At 50.6% G+C, this 20,329-nt stretch overlaps 1 protein-coding gene across 1 annotated transcript; it reads right to left on the minus strand.

Annotated features, from left to right (window-relative positions):
- Nucleotides 1–354: 354 nt before the first annotated feature.
- LOC133339228 (calpain-5-like) lies at nucleotides 355–19,975 on the minus strand (the record flags this gene model as incomplete). Its single annotated transcript, XM_061547378.1, has 2 exons — nucleotides 19,299–19,975; nucleotides 355–486 (listed from the first exon to the last, which is right to left on the minus strand). Coding segments are annotated over exons 1-2 (378 nt in total), but the record flags the coding sequence as incomplete, so codon positions are not given.
- Nucleotides 19,976–20,329: the final 354 nt, after the last annotated feature.

Below are 20,329 nucleotides of genomic sequence, written 5' to 3' on the forward strand. Positions count from 1 at the left end.
GCACAGCAGTCAGTCAACCCCACGGCACCCCGGGTATGTCCCGCGACCTGCACCTAGCCTGGCACAGCAGTCAGTCAACGTACAGCACCCCGGTTCTGTCCCACGACCTACACCTAGCCTGGCACAGCAGTCAGTCAACCCACGGCACCCCGGTTCTGTCCCGCGACCTGCACCTAGCCTGGCGCAGCAGTCATTCAACCCACGGCACCCCGGGTCTGTCCCACGACCTGCACCTAGCCTGGCACAGCAGTCAGTCAAGCCACGGCACCCCGGGTCAGTCCCTCGACCTCCTCCTGTGTCAAGATGCACCCCCGGGTTAAGAAGAAACCACCACGACTGCGTTAGAACCCTCACCTTGCTCCAGACGGACGGCCTAGTGGCCAGGCAGGAGCAGGCGGCCACGAACCAGCAGTTTCCCAGCGTGCCTTGGTTCAGGTCGTGAGCGCTGATGCCTCCGATCACCATGCGGGGAAAAGTGCACAGCTCCTGCGGGTGCAATGCAAATCCAATTGATAACTTACATTGTTACCGGCAAGTCATCGCTTGTCGCGTGGCGGTGTTCATGCTGCAACGCGGAATTCGCCCCGTTATAATGCGGACTGCGCCCCGTTATAACGCGAAACGTGCCCCGTTATAACGCGGCTTCTGAGCGATCGACGACGAACTACTTTATATTCGATATAAAGCTTTCGTGACTGCAGGGATTCATCTTCTTGGTTCTTTCGGTAAAGTCACGTAGAAGGGAAATAATAAATAATAAAAATAAAAACAATTACATTTCGATTTAAAGCTTTCGTGACTGCAGGGATTAATCTTCTTTGTTCTTTCGGTAAAGTCACGTAGAAGGGAAATAATAAAAGAATAATAATTAAACATAATAAAATAATTCTCACGACAGACCTGTTCTTCACCTGAGGACGGCTGCTTGCGTGAGAATTATTTTATTGTTTTATTTTATTATATTATTATTTCCCTTCTACGTGGCTTTACCGAAAGAACCAAGAAGACGAACTACTTTCTTGAGCTGCACTCGCCTGAGCGGAGTGATACAGTACGCGGAACGATGCAGGAACGCGGTGGTGGCGTAGTCTCGGTTATTTGTCCGTGCCATCTCGTTGTGCGTGTGCACAGTGGTAGTAAGTAGTGAGTTGTCGTTATTACATTATTTATTGGGGAAATATTTTCTCTTAACGCGACATCTACGATTGCGCTAAACGAGGACTCGCTCTCATCAACCTCTCCAAAAAAAGAGTGTTTTGGCCTACTCTTCCACGCTGCTGTCCAAACGTCGAAAAAGAAAGAGGTGGGAGTTAGTCGCGGTTTACCCCCACCCGCACGGGTTTGTGCCAATCGACCCTGGTGATGGTGGTGGACACCATTCGCTGCACCGCATGTCAATATCGACTCGATTTGGATGTCTAACATGGTCCAGCCATCGCATCGCCCCCCCATCCCGATCACGTGTGAAACCCGTGACCAGGATCCTCCTGGGAGATAAAAATTAACCCGTAAAAACAAAGTTTTTCACTATAAATCCTTTATATGCGTGGCGGCTAGAGTCCTCTCGTCCTCTGGCTTGAGATGGCTGCCACCTATGGGTCAGATGATTGCCTGCCAACATTAAGCAATTGGTAATTAAATATAAAAAAAAATCCTAAAAAGTGGAAAGTGTTTGAAAAAAATTTTCACGAAAATAAATTGTCACGCACAACGAGTCTGTGTGCAAAATGTCAGCTCGATTGGATCACGGGAAGTGGGTTAAAAAACGACCGAAAGATTTGCATGGTCGTAAGCGCGCAAGCAAGCAAGCGAACTTAATATAAAGGATTTAAAAACAAACGAAGATTCGCCGAGCTCATGCGAGGCTTTGCTTGGTGAACAGGGCAAGGTACACAGAGGAGGTGAGCTCGTCCATGAGGTTGGAAGACTTCCCCTGTGCACAGTGTGTGATTGACTTGTACGCAGTAGGGGGCACGGATGGTGCATCTGCCAGTCATCTCAGTCGGGAGAGCAATGGCACCAGCTGGGTCTGTCCTGTGACCTCCTCCTGCACGTAGCCTGGCACAGCAGTCAATCCATGACACCCCAGGTCTGTCCCGTGACCTCCTGCACCTAGCCTGGCACAGCAGTCATCCCACGGCACCCCGAGTCTGTGCCGTGACCTGCACCTAGCCTGGCACAGCAGTCAACCCACGGCACCCCGGGTCTGTCCCGTGACCTCTTCCTGCACATAGCCTGGCACAGCAGTCAACCCACGGCACCCGAGTCTGTCCCGTGACCTCCTGCACCTAGCCTGGCACAGCAGCAGTCACCCCACAGCACCAGCTGGATCTGTCCCGTGACCCTCCTGCCAGCAGCGAGCCTTCGACACTTTCACGTGCTGGCCTCAGATGTGCACCTAGCCTGGCACCGGCGCCGTGTGTGACGTGGCCGCCACTTAGTGGCGAATGTTGTTGCTGTTGTTGTTGTTTATTGTTGTTGGAAACATTCTGGCGCACCCCTCCCCTCCCCCACTCGCCCCCTCCCCCATCCATTCCGAATCATCGTAGGAAAGCAGCCAAAGCGGAGGGTGCCGTGGCTCTGTTGTCAAGATGTGAACTCTGCTGAGCTGTCGTTCGTGGCCAGGGCCGCTTCGGAAAAAAATAATTGAACACTTCAGTGGGGCTTTGCCTGGTAGGATGTGGGATGGTTTAGTGTCGCACATGCATCTGTGTGTTGGGTGATTTGTTGAGCTTTCTTGTGCTCTGCGCCTCAATAGTTCGTTGTTGGCAACGTCCTTACCCCGTGCCCCCTCCTGGACCATCTGTGACAAAATATCTTTATTGCTCATCGGATTCTTCCTGCAGTGTCAATGCAATATTCCGATTTTGAACTTGGATGCGAACACGAACAGTTTGCCCCTCTTCACCCCACCCTAGCCCCCCCCCCCGCACCCCCCCCCCCTCTGCTTATTTATCTATCGCATTCTTAACAACGGTCAGGCGAGCATCTCCATCATACTCTGGAGTGGATGTTTTAGTAAATGTTTTTATTAATTTATTTCTCTCTTCCCATCGCGGCGCTTGCTCTCACTTTCCCATCGCTTTCAAACGCTCACGGGGGGGGGGGTCACGATAAGCCAGTGGGGGGGCACACTCGGAACGAGACTTTTTTGTGGAAGTTTTTGTTTTTAAAAAAGACGTCCTCAAAAGTTGATTCCATGGCCCATTTTGTTTGTTCAAGTCAGAATGTGCGTCGTCATCTGCTGCACACCTGAGCGTGATGCGGCTCTAGAACTATTTTAGTCAAAGACAAAATCAATAAAATGTCTTATTCTTCTTCCAGGATTTCTCTATCGATGATTCCGTGGCCTTAGATTGTATATTTGGAATTTGCGTGTCTCTCCCTCTCCCCGTGGTCGCGTGGATTTTTCTACGGGTCCTCGGGCTTTTCCCTCCACAACATCAGGCGTTAAGAGGATGTGGCGACTGCTATACATTTCTCCACGATAAGCCACTTTGTAGACCTATCATTTGTGGCCAGGTCGCTTATGAAAAAAAGATACATAGCTCAGTGGGCCTTAGCTGGTCAAATTTAAATAAGTATAACCCGTAAAAACAAAGTTTTTCACTATAAATCCTTTATATGCGTGGCGGCTAGAGTCCTCTCGTCCTCTGGCTTGAGATGGCTGCCACCTATGGGTCAGATGATTGCATTGCACCATTAAGCAATTGGTAATGAAATATAATATTTTTTGTCCTAAAAAGTGTAAAATTTTGGAAAGAAATTTCACGAACAATAATTGTCTGGCACAACGAGTCTGTGTGGAAAATGTCAGCTCGATTGGATCACGGGAAGTGGGTTAAAAAACGACCGAAAGATTTGCACGGTCGTAAGCAAGCAAGCGAACTTAATATAAAGGATTTAAAAAGTTTAGTTTCGAGTTTGTTTGGTGTTGGAACATCTTAACCCCTTGTGTATTACTGTCAGCATGGGTTAAAGCCTCGTCTGTAAAACAAGCGTCGTAGAATCCCACTCCATCTCTCTGGACCTCTGTATTTTACGTGCTCTGAAAAATGGTCATTGCCCGAAACGTTGCCTATTAAAATATGCATCCTTTTAAATGCCACAGTGCTATCGATACAAAGACAAAGATTCACGGTATAGGCTTAACAGATTTGTAGGGGCAAGTGCTGTTAGCGAGCACCTATAAAGGCCGGCACGGCACACGAGGAGGTGGGTGGCCAACACCACGCGTTTGTCTCCCTAGTGGCGAGGTTCACACATCGTACCAGGTACTCATTTGCGGCTGAGTCCACCTAGGGGAGGCCCAGGACCGTTCAGATAATCGTCACTGGTGTTGGCCGTGAGCGGGTATTGAACCCGGGTCGCCAGGTTCGTAGCGCAGCGCGCTAACCACTACACTACCGCTCCCCCCCGCTATCGATATACAAAGATCCCCCATATAGCCTTAACAGACTGTAGGGGCAAGTGCTGTTAGCGAGCACCTATGAAGGCCGCAACGGTACACGAGGGGGTGGGTGGCCATATATATACACACACACGCACACACACGCGCGCACACACACACGCGCGCACACACACGTGCACACACACACACGCACAAAAACGCAAGCCACGGCGGCAGGAGAGAGAGATAACATCGTCACCAATTGTGTAAAAAAATACTTTTATCTCAACCTTAGGTGGGCACCCAACGTTGGATGGCCGCGGGGGGTGGTGTGGACATTCGACAGATTTGGCTCGGATGTTGTGAACGCTGGGACTCGCGAGCACCTTTTGGGCAGATCTCTCTGAGCCCCGATCACGCAACTGGCCCTGCCAACGTGCCTGGCCCAGACATCACAAGACCGCAGTGCCACACTATATCTCAACGGCTGGCTGGCTGGCTGGCTTAGTAAACAAATATTTGTGCACGTTTACATACTGTATAAACACAAATACGTGCGTGTGTGTTCAATATTTTAAAAGCAGGCATCATGGAGGAAAAACCAAATATTTCATAAGTTTGTAAACCACAGATTTCCGCCCCAGCCACTTGTGTAAATGTCGACCTGAGCCCGCTTACGCGTGCTGTGTTTGTGAACGGAAGGGGGTCCAGCCTCTGCTGCCTCAAATGCACCCCGCTCCTCAAAGAGTCCCCGGGGTAAACGCGGCTTCGCGAAAATGCAGACCGAGGTCTCTTTGTGGAATGTCAACCTCAGATTTCACCACCTCACCCATCTACCCACTCACCCATCCACCCACCCACTCACCCACCCACTCACCCACCCACTCACTCACCCACTCGCCCATCCACCCACTCACCCATCCACCCACCCACTAACTCACTCACCCACCCATCCATCCATCCACCCACCCACCCTCCCACCCACCCCCCATCCACCCACCCATCCACCCACTCACCCACTCCCCATCCACCCACTCACCCATCCACCCACCCACTCACCCACCCACCCACTCACCCACCCACTCACTCACCCACCCACCCATCCACCCATCCATCCATCCATCCACCCACCCATCCACCCCCCCATCCACCCACCCACTCACCCACCCACCCACTCACCTACCCACCCACCCACTCACCCACCCACCCACACACTCACCCATCCACCCACCCACTCACCCATCCACCCACTCACCCATCCACCCACTCACCCACCCACTCACCCAACCACACACTCACCCATCCACCCACCCACTCACCCACCCCACCCACTCACCTACCCACCCACCCACTCACCCACCCACCCACACACTCACCCATCCACCCCCCACTCACCCATCCACCCACTCACCCATCCACCCACTCACCCACCCACCCACTCACCCAACCACACACTCACCCATCCACCCACCCACTCACCCATCCATCCACTCACCCACCCACCCACTCACCCACCCATCCACCCACCCATCCACCCCCCCCATCCACCCCCCATCCACCCCCCCATCCACCCACCCCCCTAGAGTTGTTTTTTTTTTCTTCAGAATGAAGAAAAATTCTTTCATTTTTTTTGTGATCTAATCACTTGGCTGGTATGCAGCAATGCTTCTAAGTTACGGCCATATGTCTCAGCAACTGCTTGTGGAGCACAGTTATTTTTGCTCCGATTTGTCTCTGCTTCATTGCTGTAACTTTGTTTCGTTTGTTTTACTTTCAGTGTATTGGCTACCCAGGTCACATTGACAAATGAGACTGTGTCCTGGTGTCTTGTGCTATTGCCGGGCTAAACAAAATAAACTTTAAATTTTCACACTTTCAACTTCCACACACATGTTGAGTAGGGAGGTGTGGACCGCCCTTAACATTCTGCTCACCAGGACAAGCGGATTGAGAAATGAACGAACCTCTTCTTGGTTCTTTCGGTAAAGTCACGTAGAAGGGAAATAATAAAATAATAAAAATTCAACTTAATAAAATAATTCTCACGACGTGTCGGCGTCAGACGCTGTCTCCCCGACAAACCTGGTCTTCACCTGAGGACGGCTGCTTGCGTTGTGGCCGAAACGTCGTGAGAATTATTTTATAATGTTTTATTTTTATTATTTTATTATTTCCCTTCTACGTGACTTTAACGAAAGAACCAAGAAGATGAATCCCTGCAGTCACGAAAGCTTTAAATCGAAACGACCGAACGTTCACCCACTCATCAATTCACTCAATCATTTAGCCACTCACTCACTATTTCATCCGCTCAATCATTCACTCATCCACAATCACACTCACTCACTCTCTAAGTGATTGACTCACCCACTCATCCACTCACTCACTCATTCCCTCCCCCGCTCACTCACTCACCTATTAATTTACTCACCCACTCACTCATTCGCTCACGCACTCACTTATTCGCTCACTCACTCATGCACGTGCTCACTCGCCCACTCATTAATTTACTCAATCATTTAGCCATTCACTCACTAGTTTTCATGCCCACTCAACCATTCACACTCATCCACAATCACACTCACTCACTCTCTAATTCATTGACTCGCCACTCATTCGCTCACACTCACTCACTCTTCGCTCACTCACTCACTCATTCGCTCCACTCGCTCACATCATTCGCGCACTCGCTCACTCATTCGCTCACTCGCTCATCTCATTCGCTCACATCGCATCACTCATTCGCTCAACTCGCTCACTCAATTCGCTCCATCGCTCACTCATTCGCCTCACTCGCTCACTTCATGCGCTCACTCGCTCACGTCATTCGCTCACTCGCTCATCATTCGCTCACTCGCTCACTCATTCGCTCACTCGCTCACTCAATTCGCTCACTCGCTCACTCATTCGCTCACTCGCTCACTCAGTCGCTCACTCGCTCACTCATTCGCTCACCGGTCCGCTCACTCGCTCACTATTCGCTCAACTCGGCTCACGTCATACTTCGCTCACTCGCTCCGATCATTCATTCGTCACTCGCTCACTCCATTCGCTCACTCGGTCACGTCATCCGCTCACCTCCGTCACGGTCATTCGCTTCACCGCCTCACTCATTCGCTCACATCGCTCACTCATTCGCTTCACGTCGCTCACATCATTCGCCTCACTCGCTCACCTCATTCGCTCACTCGCTCACTCATTCGCATCACCTCGCTCACTCATTCGCCTCACTCGCGCACTCATATCGCTCACTCGCTCACTCATTCGCTCAACTCCGCTCACGTCATCGCTCACTCCGCTCACTCATTCGCTCACTCGCTCACTCATTCGCTCATCGTCAATCATCGCTCACTCGCTATCATTCGCTCCACTCGCCTCACTCATTCGCTCACTCGCACCATTCGCCACTTCGCTCACATTCGCTCCACGACTCAGTCATTCGCTCACTCGCTCACTCATTCGCTCATTCGCTCACTCACTCCACGCCTTCGCTCACTCACTCACTCATTCGCTCACTCACTCACTCATTCGCTCACTCACTCACTCATTCGCTCACTCACTCATTCGCTCACTCACTCACGCACGTGCTCACTCGCCCACTCATCAATTTACGCACCCACTCACTCGTTTGACTCTCTCACCCACTCATTTTCCCCCTCGCTCACGCACTCACTAACCGATTCACTTGCCCACCCACGCACTCATTCACTCATTCTTGGCCCCTTGGCCTTGTTAAACGCAACATTAAAACTATTAAAACTTGAGTAGCACAATCGGCACACTAACTTGGGGCAACATTACCGAGGTGACATCGCTTGCCAACGACGTTAGCCGTGGCTGGAGATTAAACTCGGATCTCTTGGCCCTTGACCATGCCATCTTCTCTCCTACGGCCGACGAAGATGCAGAGATACGACAACCGCGACCTCGCAATCAAGTTATCAATCCCGGATAACCGAGTCGCGAAGAGCGGAGTGGTGCATCATCATCATCATCGCTGCGACGTCTCCTTCGTGCTATGAGACATCTCCTTTACCAGTGGCAAAACATAGTAATAGTTTTTTACCCTTTCAACTGGTACAAAAACTGACACCTTTATACAAGGCATCATTTTTGCAATAACCACAACACAAGCAGTCAAAATGCAAACAAAAAGAAACAACTCTGATGATGATAATTATATGCACTGTCCTTGAAGTTGATTGGCATCTGGTCCAACACCAATGGAGACTAGGCTCTAAGAAAAGCTGTCTCGGGTGTGGACCAATCAACTTCAAGGACAGTGCATATCATTATCATCATCAGAGTTGTTTCTGTTTGTTTGCATTTTGACTGCTTGTGTTGTGGTTATTGCAAACATGATGCCTTGTATAAAGGTGTCAGTTTTGTACCAGTTGAAAGGGTAAAAACTATTACTATACTTAAAACTTTGAATTTCATTTTACACCAGTTGACTGCTTGTGTTATGGTTATTGTAAACATGATGCCTTGTATAAATGTGTCAGTTTTTGTACCAGTTGAAAGGGTAAAAACCTACTACTATGTATCCATCGTATTAGTGGATCGGGGCATTTAGTCGTTACCTGTTATGCAGGCGGTTCTGGATGACCGCAGTCACACGCGAGCTACTGGAGAGTTGTTTTTGCATCCTCCATTTGTGCATCAACAGGTATCCACTGCCTTGGTTTGTGCAGTGAATGCGGCTCAGGGTGGACCATGAGCAGCTTCGTAGAAGAGCAAACCCGAGGTGATATTCTTGACCCCTGCCCACGAAACTTAACAGCTTAACCTAACAAATACAAAGACCCCCCCTGCGTATAGCCTTAACAGACTGTTGGGGCAAGTTCTGTTAGCGAGCACATGTGAAGGCCTGAACGGTACACGAGGGGGTGCGTTTCAGTTTTCAGTTTCATTGATTCACTGTGAGCCATTCGGCTCTCGAATCGGGTGCAACCGCAACAAACAAAAACATGAAACAAAAACATGAACAAGAAATCATCTTAAAGAGACTATGTGCAAACAGAACATCGAGGAAAAGACAGCAAAATATGCGTGGCCAAGCACCACGCCCGCCCGCCCGCCTTTGTCTCCCCAGTGGCGATGTTTACACACCGCACCAGGTACTCATTCGAGTCTGAGTCGACCTAGGGGGAGGAGGCCCGGGACCGTTTCGGATAATCGCCACTGGTTAATCGTACGCGGGTCCCAGCCGGGTTCGTTGCGCAGCGCGCTAACCGCTGCACCACCGCTCCCCCCCCGAGTTTTCGCCAGCACACTCTCACATTGCCTCGGCGTCCAAGCGGTGGAGGAATTCGTCGCGCAGCGCGCTAACCGCTGCACCACCGCTCCCCCGAGTTTTCACCAGCACACTCTTACATTGCCTCGGCGTCCCAGCGGTGGAGGAATTCGTCGCGCAGCGCGCTAACCGCTGCACCACCGCTCCCCCCCGAGTTTTCGCCAGCACACTCTCACATTGCCTCGGCGTCCCAGCGGTGGAGGCATTCGGCCCCGAGCGAAGCACTCGCGCGGAATTGATGTGGCGTGAACTACGATACAAGATCTCGATCGCCGCTATTAATTTTAATGAAAGCTGTTTCAGTCACAACACGACGTTATTCGCTTTGCAAACTATGAGCCATCGATGTTATTGTTTTATGATATTTAAACACGCCAAATTATATTTACATTCACAATCAGCCACTGAAATCAGCAGAATTAAATTTGCATTGCCGTAGCGTACGGCTCCAAGCACTGTTTATTTTTGTCAAAATCTCATTAAGTTAAACATCTGTTGCAACAAAGCAGAGTATAATCACATCATGTGCTTCACTTTTCAATGCCTCGACGCTACATGTCTGCAGATCAGGATTGACCCCTGAACTTTAAACACGTTGTCTAAAAAATGCCATGCAATGGCCACCACCTTGGCAAAAAGAAACCTGGAAGACCCAAGACCAGGCCCGGATTGAGGTTCTTGTAGTCCCTAGGCATGGTGACTACTATGGCCTCTTCGATATACGGACCTGGTGGCTGGGTGAGTGGATGAGTGAGTCGGTGGTGAGTGGTGAGTGAGTGGGTGGGTGGCTGAGTGAGTGGGTGAATGAGTGAGTGAAGGAGTGGCTGGGTGAGTGAGTGGGTGAATGAGTGAGTGAGTGGGTGGCTGGGGGAGTGACTCAGTGGGTGGGTGAATGAGTGAGTTAGTCGCTGGGTGAATGAGTGAGTGGCTGGGTGGGTGAGTGGGTGAATGAGTGAGTGAATGAGTGGCTGGGTGAGTGAGTGGGTGAATGGGTGATTGAGTGGGTGGCTGGGCGAGTGACTCAGTGGGTGGGTGAATGAGTGAGTGAGAGGCTGAGTCAATGAGTGAGTTGGTGGGTGGCTGAGTGAGTGGGGTGAATGAGTGAGTAGGTGAGTGAGTGGGGTGGCTGGGCGAGTAAGTCAGTGGGTGGGTGGGTGAATGAGTGAGTGAGAGGATGGGTGAATGAGTGAGTTGGTGGGTGGCTGAGTGAGTGAGTGGGTGAATGAGTGAGTAGGTGAGTGAGTGGGTGAATGAGTGAGTGAATTGGTGTCTGGGCGAGTGAGTCAGTGGGTGGGGTGGGTGAATGAGTGAGTGAGAGGCTGGGTGAATGAGTGAGTTGGTGGGTGGCTGAGTGAGTCAGTGGGTGAATGAGTGAGTAGGTGAGGGAGTGGGTGAATGAGTGGGTGAGTGGGTGGCTGGGCGAGTGAGTCAGTGGGTGGGTGGGTGAATGAGTAAGTGAGTGGCTGGGTGAATGAGTGAATGAGTGAGTGGCTGGTTGAGTGGGTGAGTGAGTAGGCCCCTAGGTGCCTACTGTGGCCTATTGGATACTACGGCCCTAGTAGGTGGGTCAATGGGCGAATGAGTGGTTGGCTGGGTGAGTGAGTCAGTGGGTGGACGGATTCTATTGCTCAGTCTCATGATTATAATACTACAGCACACCTCATATAGCGGCGTCATTCATGCCAACAACGATGCCCATGAGTTATGTATAGGGACCAAATCCCATATACGCGGTTTGCTATATGCACGGCGCAGCACACACACGCGCACACAAAGACAAAGATAAAGATCCCCCTATAGCCTTAACAGACTGTAGGGGCAAGTGCTGTTAGCGAGCACCTATGAAGGCCGGAACGGTACACGAGGGGGTGGGTGGCCAGCACCACGCCCGACCGCCTTTGCTCTCCCCAGTGGCGATTTTTACACACCGCACCAGGTACTCATTTCAGGCTGAGTCGACCTAGGGGAGGTCCAGGACCGGTTCAGATAATCGTCACAGGTGTTGGCCGTGAGCGGGAATCGAACACGCGCACACACACGCACACACACACACGCACACACACGGGCACACACGCACGCATACACACACGCACACACACACGCACACACACACGCACACACACGCACACACACGCACGCATACACACACGCACACACACGGGCATACACGCGCACCAAGTAAATGAAAATCATCACCACTACGACTACCAAGCAAAATCAGAATGACTAAACAAATGGAGAAATGGCACCTAAAAAAAAATCACAAAGAACAACAAACAACGAAAAGTTATCAAAATAAATAAATTCGTCCATTAGCCGGGGTTGTGACCCGTTAAGAAAATATCGTCGTGTTTCATATTCTTAGGTTTTTTCGGTAAAGCCACGTAGGTAAAAAATAAATTAAAATTAATAAAAGTAAAATAAAATAAAAATTAAATAAAAATCACGACGTTTCGGAGGCAACACAAGCTTCTGTCTACGTGACTTTACCGAAAAAACCTAAGAATATGAATCCTTGCAGTCACGAAAGCTTCAAATCTAGAATCGTCGTGTTTCGCATACCTCCAATTAGCACGGTTGGCTAGGTAGGGTGTAAAAGAAGTTCAACGTACACAACAACGATATTGGACAGGTGCCCTCTATGAACACGAGTCGGGCTCGTTCGGTGCGACGATGCTTCGTTGACCCTGGAGTTGTCAAGAGGTCACGAACAAACTCCTCCTGGCGAGAGACCAAAACGGCTCAGATGACCCCTCTGCCTTGGGTCTGCAACCCTGAAGATCATCGCCCACGACCCCTGAACCACATTCGTCCACACACAAAGCATGGCACCAGCAGTTGCGCATCTACTTGATGATTTTGATGATGGTGATAATCGTGATGCACCCATTGAGAAATTAAACTCTCTCCGGTCGTACGTATGTTGAACTTCTTTCGCACCGTACGTAGCTAACCGTTGTAATCGGAGGTGCAGACTCAGAGCTCCATAGGGTCACATAGAGACCCATAGACTCACACAGAGATTTATAGATTGGCAAAGAGACCCATAGACTCACGTCCAAAACTCAGAGCCTCAAGCAGATATATGGATTCACAGTGCCCCATAGACTCACACAGAGCCCCATAGACTCACATAGAGACCCATAGACTCACATAGAGACCCATAGACTCACACAGAGACCCGTAGACTCACACAGAGACCCACAGACTCACACAGAGACCCACAGACTCACACAGAGACCCATAGACTCACACAGAGACCCATAGACTCACACAGAGACCCATAGACTCACATAGAGACCCATAGACTCACACATAGACCCATAGCCTCACATAGAGACCCATAGACTCACACAGAGACCCATAGACTCACACATAGACCCATAGCCTCACGTAGAGACCCATAGACTCACATAGAGACCCATAGACCCACACAGAGCCCCATAGCCTCACATAGAGACCCATAGACTCACACAGAGACCCATAGACTCACACATAGACCCATAGCCTCACGTAGAGACCCATAGACTCACATAGAGACCCATAGACCCACACAGAGCCCCATAAACTCACATAGAGACCCATAGACTCACACGGAGATCTACATGAAGGAGAGGCATCATCACATCGACGATTCGCCACTCCACTACTACTGGATCACGAACCACCTCGTGCCAGGAAGTTCGCACTCGTTATGCGTCACCATGGGGAGTTATAGGGTCATGCACAAATATACAAACTTCATCCGACCAAGTGAAAATAAAACATGTTTTAAAGTGTGTCAACCCTTGGGAGCCTCCCAAACTAAAATAATCATCTCAAATTTGTGGTATGAATCACCGTCACGCTCTACCCTACTCTTTCACATTTTCTCCAGAGATTTCACGTTGCGAAAAGCCGTTTTGTGTTGTCGTAAAAGTGTGAAGAGGAGGTATTGCTCATGCCTCACCACGACCCACCCCCTCCACCGCCACCCTCCCTCCTCGCCACAAAGAAGTCCCTGTTTCATCTTCTTGGTTCTTTCGGTAAAGTCACGTAGAAGGGAAGTAATAAAATAATAAAAATAAAACATAATAAAACAATTCTCACGACGTTTCGGCCACAACGCAAGCAGCCGTCCTCAGGTGAAAACCAGGTCCGTCGAGGCGACAGAGTCTGAATGAAACAGCACAGACTCTGTCGCCTCGACGGACCTGGTTTTCACCTGAGGACGGCTGCTTGCGTTGTGGCCGAAACGTCGTGAGAATTGTTTTATTATGTTTTATTTTTATTATTTTATTACTTCCCTTCTACGTGACTTTACCGAAAGAACCAAGAAGATGAATCCCTGCAGTCACGAAAGCTTTAAATCGAAAAGTCCCTGTTTATATCGTGCATGAAAAGGGGAGGGTAATAGCAGCCACAACTTGTACAGCCCTTGTCAAAGGGGCCACGTTTACGCGAAAGGCTTTTACAGCTTCCCATCGGCTCTGGTGTCTGTGGCTGCGGCGAACGATGAAGGTCGCGCACGTATCAATCCCTTCCACATGCACATGTGACGCTTCTTGTGCATTCCTCAACGTATTGCAACTGATCTTAAGCACACACACACGCACACGCACGCACGCGCGCGCCATACACGCACCACACACACACACACGCCCAACACACCCACATTATACTCTTCGGTTTTTTCGGTAAAGTCACGTAGGTAATTCTAGATTTGAAGCTTTCGTGACTGAAAGTATTCATATTCTTAGGTTGTTTCGGTAAAGTCACGTAGGTAAAACATAAAAATTACTAAAAGTAAAATATTATTTTTATTTTACTTTAATGAATTTTGATTTTTTACCTATGTGACTTTACCGAAAAAACCTAAGAATCACGTAGGTAAAACAATTAATAAAATAAAGTAAACGAAAACAACTAAATTAAATCACGACGTTTCGGAGGCAACACAAGCCTCCTTCATCAGGTGTAATACAAAGGCACAGCAAAATAACTGTAGCGAGAGTTATTTGTGATGAGACATTGTTACTTAGGGTCAGAGGAGGGGGGGAGCCAAGGGGGACCGGTACAGAATGGGGGGGGGGGGGTGTGGGCGGAGCCAGGAAGGTGAAGGGGGAGGAGCTAAGGAGGACAGGTGCATGATGGGGGAGGGGGGGTTGGGGTGTGGGCGGAGCCAGGAAAGTGATTGACAAGGAGGGTAAGAGGAGTGGGAGGAGCCAAGGAGGACGGGTGCAGGATGGGGGGGGGGGGCTGCAGAGCGGGGGAGAACACAATACACACACACACCCCACACACACCACACACACAATACACACACACTCCCCACACACAACAACCGCCATTCGCCACTAAGTGGCGGTGACGTCACCACGACGCTTATGCTAGGCCATGTGCACCTTTAGGCCACGTGAAGTGTCGAACGCCCGCTGGCAGGAGGTCACGGGGCGACTGACTGAGACGACCGAGATGACTGGCTGATGCACCACCTGTGCCCCCTACTGTGCCAACTTGCTGTGCTTTAGCCACCCGACCCCACACACCACATACACCACATACACCACACACACACACAACACACACAGACACACCACAACACACCACACACAACACACACACAATACACACGCCCACACACACAACACACACCACACACCACAACGCACACAATATACACCACACACACCACAACACACACAACACGCACCACACACACCACAAACCCAACAAACACACTTGTGGTGCCACGACCATGGAGCAAGTCCACAAGCGCCGCTATCCCCTCCCGGCCCCCGCACTCAGCGCACCCACAGAGTAGTGTCCTGATGGGGAGTTGCCTGGCACATCGGGGTTTAATCCGGAGGGCCCCTAGATGGAGAGTCCCACGGTTTCCCGGTGCCAGGAGATTGGCGGTGCCCCTAAATTGGCTTAAAAATTGTACGGGCGCAGGAAGAAAAAGATTCCCTGGGCCAACCGCAATGAGGTACAACTCGGAGGGGAGAATGGAGGACGGGACATTTCGCAGGAAGGACACAAGAAACAAAGGGACAATGGTTGGCCACAGCCGCCGCCTAGCAGAGGGTGGCTCATGAAGTTGGCAAACAGCACGGGAGCGCTTCCAGATGAAGGGGCAACGGGGGTCGCCCCCACTCGGGGGTAGGGGATCGAGGGCGGGCGCGTAGACAATGGCTCGAGGCGTAACGGAAGATAACGCTCCAGGTGAGGGCGGAGCATCAGTTGAAACTCTAAAGGTTGGCGCATGAATGGCTGCGCGGCACGACGTCCCCACCCCCCTTACCACCCCCCGGGCCTTTGAAGTTTAGAGAATAAAAGAGGCCTGTCCCGGGACAATTGGGGGAGTTGTCTCCAACTTGAGCGCTGACCTTTGCGCGAAATACGCGCCTGCAGGGGCGCGCGCGTGCACGCCTCCGCGTTCGCTTTGCGTGGTGGTGGTGGTGGTGGTGTACGTGGGCGTGTGCGGGATAACCCCGGGCGGTGGTTAGCCAGCCAATCAGCGATGTCCCTCAGAGAGGGGGGGGGGGCGATCACCCCATCAGCGGGGGCCCGGCGAGAGGCGGCTGACGAGGGGGGGAGTGGAGGGGGTGGACGTTGCGCCCAGGCCGCTCGCGGGGAGGTGGGTTTCGGCCCTCACAATTCCCCCGTATAGCCTGAACAGACTGTAGGGGCAAGTGCTGTTAGCGAGCACCTATGAAGGCCGGAACGGTACACGAGGGGGTGGGTGGCCAGCACCACGCCCGACCGCCTTTGTCTCCCTAGTGGCGATGTTTACACACCGCACCAGGTACTCATTTAAGGCTGAGTCGACCTAGGGGAGGCCCAGGACCGGTTCAGATAATCGTCACTGGTGTTAGCCGTGAGCGGGAATCGAACCCGGGTCGCCAGGTTCATAGCGCAGCGCGCTAACCGCTACACCACCGCTCCCCACACACACAACACACACACCACACACACCTCACACACACACACCCCACACACAACACCCAAACACACCAAACACACACACACCACACACACCCCACACACAACACACACACACCAAACACACACACACCACACACACCACATACACACACCACACACACACCACACACACACCACCACACACACAACACACACACCTCACACACACACACCGCACACACAACACACATACACCAAACACACCAAACACACACACACCACACACACACCACACACACCTCACACACACACCCCACACACAACACACACACACCAAACACACCAAACACACACACACCACACACCCCACACACAACACACACACACCAACACACACACACCACACACACCACACACACACCACCCCACACACACTTCGGCTCGTAGTTTCTCAGCTCGCTAACAGCACTATACGGAGGATCTTTGTCTTCACGGAGAGCAGTAGTGTAGTGGTTATCACTCAACCCAATTACTACAGCTTGTCTGTGTATGTACAATGTAGTGGTTAGCGCACAGCGTAACCAACCCAGTCAACAGGGTTCAATTCCCGTTCGCGACCGAATTTATGAATGGGTCCTGGGCTTCCCCAAGGTCCAGGCAGCCTAAAATGAGTCACCACCTCGTGCAGTGCAAGGCCATAGCCATGGAGTCAACATTGGGGGGGACCAAATCTTCCAGGGGGTCTAGGGGTCGTCGTCCCCCACCGCCCGCCCCCCCAGAAAAGTCTAAATTTGAAAACTAATTTCCTGCCATTTCCTGCCTAAAATATTAAATAAATCACTAACACGTGGGATGGACTTTTTATTTCTTTTTAACAATAATGTCTAATAGTGTATTGTATTACATTGCTCTGTTTTTACTTTTTTACCTTTTCTTGTTTCATTGTATGTAATGGCAGAGATTATGGATTAATAAAGTACAACCATAACCACAATCATATCAACAGAAATCTATTTTATAGCACTATATTGGGGGGGGGGGGGGCATTTGGAGCAAATTTGAATATTGGGGGGGGGGGGATGTGTCCCCCCCCCCCCCCCCCCCAATATATTACAATCACGGCCTTGGTGCAGTGTGCAAAAAATTAACCCGTAAAAACAAAGTTTTTCACTATAAATCCTTTATATGCGTGGCGGCTAGAGTCCTCTCGTCGTCTGGCTTGAGATGGCTGCCACCTATGGGTCATATGATTGCCTGGCACCATTAAGCAATTGGTAATTAAATATAACTTTTTTCCCTAAAAAGTGTAACATTTTGGAAAAATATTTTCACCAAAATTAATTGTCACGCACAACGAGTCTGTGTGCAAAATGTCAGCTCGATTGGATCACGGGAAGTGGGTTAAAAAACGACCGAAAAATTTGCACGGTCGTAAGCGCGCAAGCAAGCAAGCAAGTGAACTTAATATAAAGGATTTAAAAAGATCAGCACGGGAGAACGAAAGGCGTGTCCGGGTACTGTGGTGGTCACCCACCATCCACTCGCGCGCCGTGCCGCCCTTCACAGATGCCCACCGAGAGGGCTTTCCCCATTATTTTATTTTTTATTAATTTCAATTTCATTTTTTACCAACGTGACTTTACCGAAAGAACTAAGAGTATTTCCCCACCAGTCTGGCGAAGGCTGTACCGGGGATCGGTTTTAGTCTTTGCTTTCGAGACAAGCGGTGATGCAATGCCCCTTAAGAGCCGATTTCAATTCTCACTCACGGCCAAGCAACATAGCAATGAAGTCACGTGTGAAACCAGTCGTGGGTTTCCCCTAGGTCAACTCAGCCTTCAATGAGTGCCCCAAAATAACTTGCCCTCGACATAAGATTGTTTCATAATCAACGTTTTTGGGTTCGATCGCGTTATTTATAAATGTTTCGTAACACTTCACCACCCGACACGGCCAATCAGCAAAAAAGTGTCACGTTGACAAAAGACTAAATAGTTCACTACTTTAGCCCACCGGTGTGTCGAAGAGGGAAACCACAACATTTACAGTTTTTGAGCACGACGTTTCGCTGGTAATTACATCCAGCATCATCGGGCAAAAACGTTTATTATGAATAATATTGGTCGCGAAAGCCTACGTGTTAAACTGATAAGATTGTTTGGGTGGCATAAATCACCGTCAGTAAAGCTGCCCACGTTACTCCGACGTTAGCACGTGATCATAATCATTGTTGGTTCCAACGTTCCACGATTTATCGCGCAGTGCCACGCAACGTTGGTGCCAACGTTGTTCCGACGTTGGCATGCGATCGGAGGCGTTGTCGGTTCCAACTTTCCACGATTTATCGCGCAGTGCCACGCAACGTTGGTGCCAACGTTGTTCCGACGTTGGCATGCGATCGGAGGCGTTGTCGGTTCCAACGTTCCACGATTTATCGCGCAGTGCCACGCAACGTTGGTGCCAACGTTGTTCCGACGTTGGCATGCGATCGGAAGCGTTGTTGGTTCCAACGTTCCACGATTTATCGCGGCGGTGCCACGCAACGTTGGTGCCAACGTTGTTCCGACGTTGGCGCGCGATCGGAACCGCCGCTGGTTCCGTACGTTCCGCGATTCATCGCCGCGGTGCCACGCAACGCCGCTGCATCGGTTGTTCGCACGCTTTGCACAGACAGAGGCGCAAATCCCAAGCCCAATCCCAACCCACCGTGGGTCTCCTCCACTCCACGTGTGCGGGAGGCGGCTTGGTGTGGTACAGGGACGAGTCGGACGCCGGGAAGAGCGGGTCTTCGAAAGGCCGTCCCGCCGAGAGGCATTCCCGCCGGAGTTTGGAGTAACACTGCCCGCGGAACGGCTTCGCGTGCATGTTGGCAAGGCACCACCGCCACGACCGCCAACGCCGCCGTCTCTGTAGGGGATCACTCGCCCCACAGCCATCGTGCTCATCGTCCATCGGCGGGAAGTCCCAAACAAAACACTACACGGATTCAGAATCCCATCCACACCACCACAACCCCCTGGCTGTAGGTCGACTCAGCCTTCGAATTATTGAGCAGCAGCAGCAAACACAGCGATGCCGCTACAGGCGTGCAAGTGACGGTGGTGGAAAGAGCTTCCAACATTAAAAATAATCTGCCCGGCTGCAAATATCCCTCGGTCGGAACGCGTAGTGCTAAAATTACCGATAGCAATGTGTGGGCCTATGCCATGGTTATTATACCGACGACGGAGCTAAGTTTTAACTATGCTTCAAGCAAAAGTGTTTTTTTTTCCGCCCCCGTATAGCCGATATATAGAAATAGGCTGTTGGGGTTAGTGCTGTGAGCAAGGCTGCCCTGGCGTCTTGAGTTATCCGAGTCAGAATATTTATGTATTGCTGGAGGAATCCCATGTGCTGTCAGAGCGTTACAACAAGAAACAATACAAAAACCCACGATAGGAGTGCAAAGCACAGGAAAAGTTAAACAAATATACAAATACTTACTAAACTTTTTTTATCATACCAGGTTAAGTCCAACCAAGCTATTAGCTTCCTATTCAGAAGCGACCTGGCCACAGACGACAGCTCAATGAAGTGGCTTATCATCGTCACGTGGCAATGTATAGCAGAAAAACTATGGAAATAATGATCACCTGGTTAAACCAATTGATCCTTTAACTTATTAAGGCTGGCACGGCACACAGGGGAGGGGGGTGGGAGGCAGAGGTCGCAAACGGGTTTTGATTCCTTACCCGTAC

Source organism: Lethenteron reissneri, unplaced genomic scaffold (assembly GCF_015708825.2).
Source record: "Lethenteron reissneri isolate LAM-NWPU_2019-01 unplaced genomic scaffold, ASM1570882v1 scaffold_1677, whole genome shotgun sequence".
NCBI classification, from domain to species: domain Eukaryota; kingdom Metazoa; phylum Chordata; class Hyperoartia; order Petromyzontiformes; family Petromyzontidae; genus Lethenteron; species Lethenteron reissneri.